The 3,682-nt window shown below is 51.7% G+C and overlaps 1 protein-coding gene across 1 annotated transcript; it reads right to left on the bottom strand.

The window, feature by feature from the left end:
- Positions 1-2,431: 2,431 nt before the first annotated feature.
- LOC108549773 (uncharacterized) lies at positions 2,432-3,412 on the bottom strand. The gene is made up of 2 exons (XM_017903289.1): positions 3,173-3,412; positions 2,432-3,085 (listed from the first exon to the last, which is right to left on the bottom strand). Exons 1-2 carry the CDS (start codon positions 3,410-3,412, stop codon positions 2,432-2,434), a joined length of 894 nt encoding a protein of 297 aa, XP_017758778.1.
- Between the last annotated feature and the right edge of the window lie 270 nt (positions 3,413-3,682).

The following is a 3,682-nucleotide window of genomic DNA, read 5'->3' as shown; positions in this document are numbered from 1 at the left end:
GATTCCGAACATATCCTAGCCTATCCAATCCAAGCCTGTCTCACCCTAATATCACGTGCCATACTTTCCGCAACCTAACTGCAGCTGGGATCAGCGGAATGCAGGAAAACGACGCAGACACCAGGAGAGCACCGTAATGAACCGAATGCCAGAGAATACTAGCGAAAACCACATATCTGAAAGCCAAGCTAGCCTACCCTAGCCTATCCACATTTGAGCTCGGCATAGTGCAGTTGAGGACATCAGAGCATAGCACAATATATTAAAGAGTCGAGTACCACTGGTGGCAGCGCATAGCGCAGCTGCCTACCCTAACATTACCCATCGTTGCATACCTGACCATACCATAGTGGAGCATATCCGTGCAAAACGTAGCGAAGTAGAAGAGAGCAGTGCATAGTGAAGCGACGAAGACAATCGTATCGCAGCGAACAGGGCATACTCATGTCTTAATCAAATCCGACTTGCCTCATAAACTGTACCTTCCCAAACCTATCCAGAGCGGGGCATCGCAGTGCCCACCAAAGTGCAGCTGAGGGCACCAGACCACACATAGGGGCTGAATACATATGAATAGCACCATTGACATTGGATTAACCTATGCACTGATCTTTAAATACTATAGCAATTCCAGAATGGTCAAGAAATTGACTAATTGTTGCTGGAGACATTAGCTATTGAATATACTGTACTGGCTGCAGCCATCTACACAATATTATTTGCAATGGTATAATCTATTTACTGGTCATACAAGTTAAACGTCGACGATAGCATGGCGAAAGGTTAAATCAATTACCGCCAGAGACATCAACAACTGGCAATACAGAAATGGTCGACAGGCATTTCCCCAGTTATCACTTGAAGGGCCTCTGTTGAAATTGCTCGGTATGCCTTCGTGACTAGAAGCAGGGCCATTCCCTGCGATCTCTCGAGGATCTTGTTCGTCTTCAGGCTCAATAAGTCGCACCAGCCGGCTAGGGTGTACGTGGCGATCTGGACAAAGAGCCCCCTGTATAGGGTGGTTAAGGATCCCCGTCCGAGACCCCAGTTGGCCTTGGCCGATTTTGCAATGCTATTGAACATCCTTCTGCACTTGTGCGCTGTTCCTTGCATGTGCTTCTCTATCCTCAGGCCGTGATGAAGATGAACGCCCAGGTACTTGTTCCATGGGCGCATCCTGATACTTTTCCCCTTGATGCGAATTGTTGGTGATCGTTCGGCGTCGAGCTTCCCATCCACAAACAGCATCTCCGTCTTCTCGGCCGACAGTGCTAGTCACTTGCGGCTGCACCATTCAGAGGTTGTTGTGACCGCTGATTGCCCTTCTGGCCGCAGTTCCTCCATCGAGTTATCACCAACTAGAATCTTTATGTCGTCGGCGTAAGCGACCGCTTCACAATGGGTTTCCTCGGATTCGAGATGCGCCAGCATGTCGTCGAAAACAAGATTCCAGAGGCTGGTGACTAGTATAGACACTTGCGGGCAACCCATTTTTACTGGCTCCACGACAGGTTCGTACTTCACCATAAGCTGGACTCTCCTGTCCGCGAAGTAGCTTTGCGTTAGCTTGTGCATGCTTTGCCCGTAGTTCTTCCGCTTCAGTTCTTGGAGTATGTTAGGCCACCGCACGTTGTCGAAGGCACCCGAAATGTCCAGTGCGATCGCTAGAATGTACTTCCACTCGCTATTCTCATTGATCGCTACTCGTAGCTTCACAATTGCGTCCTCTGTCGATTTTCCAGGACGGAATCCGAACTCTCTCTCAGATGACAGTATATGGTTGCGGAAGTGTTGGGACACCCTTTCCGCCATTAGTCGCTCCAATAACTTGCCAATCATTGAGAGCAAGCACATACGACCTTTGGCCACTTCTTTCTCTGTCCTGTCCTTGGAGAATAGTAACAATGTTACCGACAGTACATCTTCTCGGTAAGAATCCCCAATCCAAACAGGCGTTGCCGAGAATCACTAGCTCTTGACGAATAGATCTCCAAGCTTCCTGAATCACCTCCGACTCGATTCGGTCGGGGCCAGGTCATTTGCCTCCTTTGACACGCGCTTCGGGGCCAGGTCATTTGCCTCCTTTGAGACGCGCTATCGCGCAGCCCAGTTCCTCGTACCTGAATGTGGGGCTCTCTGCGGGCTCCGGGGCATTCTTGGAGTCCTCACGGATCCACCGTTGCTCGGGTGTGTCTTTTTCCACGGCGTCATTTGGAACGAGCGCGGTTAGCATCGTCCCCGCCGTGGATCGCCAGCTCTAGGTTTCTCCATGCGGCATGCGGTGTGAGCACGTCGCCTCTCCTCTCCTCAGTTTCCCGAGGGCAATCTTGTAGGTTGTTTCCCAGGGCTCTATGTTGCCTTCTTCGGTGACGAACTGGTGCCAGTTTTGGATCTTCGCGTTCGTCACCATTCTGGAGTATTTCTTTCGTACCTAGCGGTAGCGCTGTTCCTCTAAATCCCTCGTTGCAGGGTCCTTGGTCCGCTGGAACCTTCTTCTTGCTCGGTACGCATCCCTATTCGCACGTGTGAGATCTTGGGTCCACCAAGGTCTAGACCATTCGTGCCATTTCTTCTTCGGCATGGCCGCACTGCAGACTTTGGTGAGAACTCGCTCCAGCTCTGCGACCATACTCTCTATGTCCGCATGGCACTTGATCCACTTTTCGGACATGTTCCTCTTTTCTTCGAAGTCGTGCTGGTGGAACATTTCCCAATTGGCCTTCCTGGCGTGGTAGCGTTGTTGTAGTGGTGGTGGCGGTGCTTTCCTCTTCTTGAGGTTAAGTCGCGTCTCCAGTATTCGGTGGTCGCTGGATTTTCCGTCCTCGTGCAACTTCCAGTTTTGCACGAGCGGTAGTGCTTCCGGAGTGACGAGCGTCACGTCGATGATAGATTTCCCGCGCGTTGCCTCAAACGTTGTGACGTCGCACGGCCGGTTAAGCACCAACGGACCGTGCTGAGAAATCAGGCCATCGAGGGGCTCGCCGCGTTGGTCGAGCTCCCTGCAGAACCACAGCGGCGACTTAGCATTGACGCCCGCTCCGACGATGACCCTTTTGCCCCGCAGGTACAACAGCACCTTATCCAGCTGCGCGATGCCGACTTCAATATTTTCCTATAGCGAAACGTATTGACTGGCCGCGTGTACATCGGCGTCTCCGTCGCTTGTCTATACACAAGCGCAGTGTCTCGTGCACAAGCTGGCGACATTGAGAGCCGGGATGTGGTTTTCTCTAATCCCCACCGGCACGAGAGGCGAGGCGCTCTTGTCTCCGCGAAACACGATCGCGACGCTCGTCCCTAATCCTGGTATTATACTCGCCATTGTGTAGGGCTCCTGCATGAGTATGATGTGTGCGCCCGTTATCTCCATCTGCGACCTAACCTCGTAGGGCACTACCCTCGATCTCTGCATATTCTGCTGTGGCATACGTATTTCCTCCGTCCGACCGTTCTTCTTCTTATACATAAACGGTTCTTGCAATTGACCCCTCCAGTTCGGCGTTGTAGGAAGGGCAATTCATGTTGGAAGCTGCATGATAGCATTTCTTGCCGCTTCGTTTGCAGTTAACACGTACTTCGTTTCCCTTCCTTCTTGAGCACGCTTTCGTATCGTGCCTGGGCTCTGCACAGTGAAAGCTAGTGTCGTGCTTCTGCCTACAGTGCTTCGCTAAATGCCCGAAAC

The sequence above is a fragment of the Eufriesea mexicana genome, unplaced genomic scaffold (assembly GCF_001483705.2).
Source record: "Eufriesea mexicana isolate 0111107269 unplaced genomic scaffold, ASM148370v2 scaffold2232, whole genome shotgun sequence".
Classification (NCBI taxonomy): domain Eukaryota; kingdom Metazoa; phylum Arthropoda; class Insecta; order Hymenoptera; family Apidae; genus Eufriesea; species Eufriesea mexicana.
The sequence above is the reverse complement of the archived record's forward strand: the minus strand, read 5'-3'. Positions and strand labels throughout refer to the sequence as shown.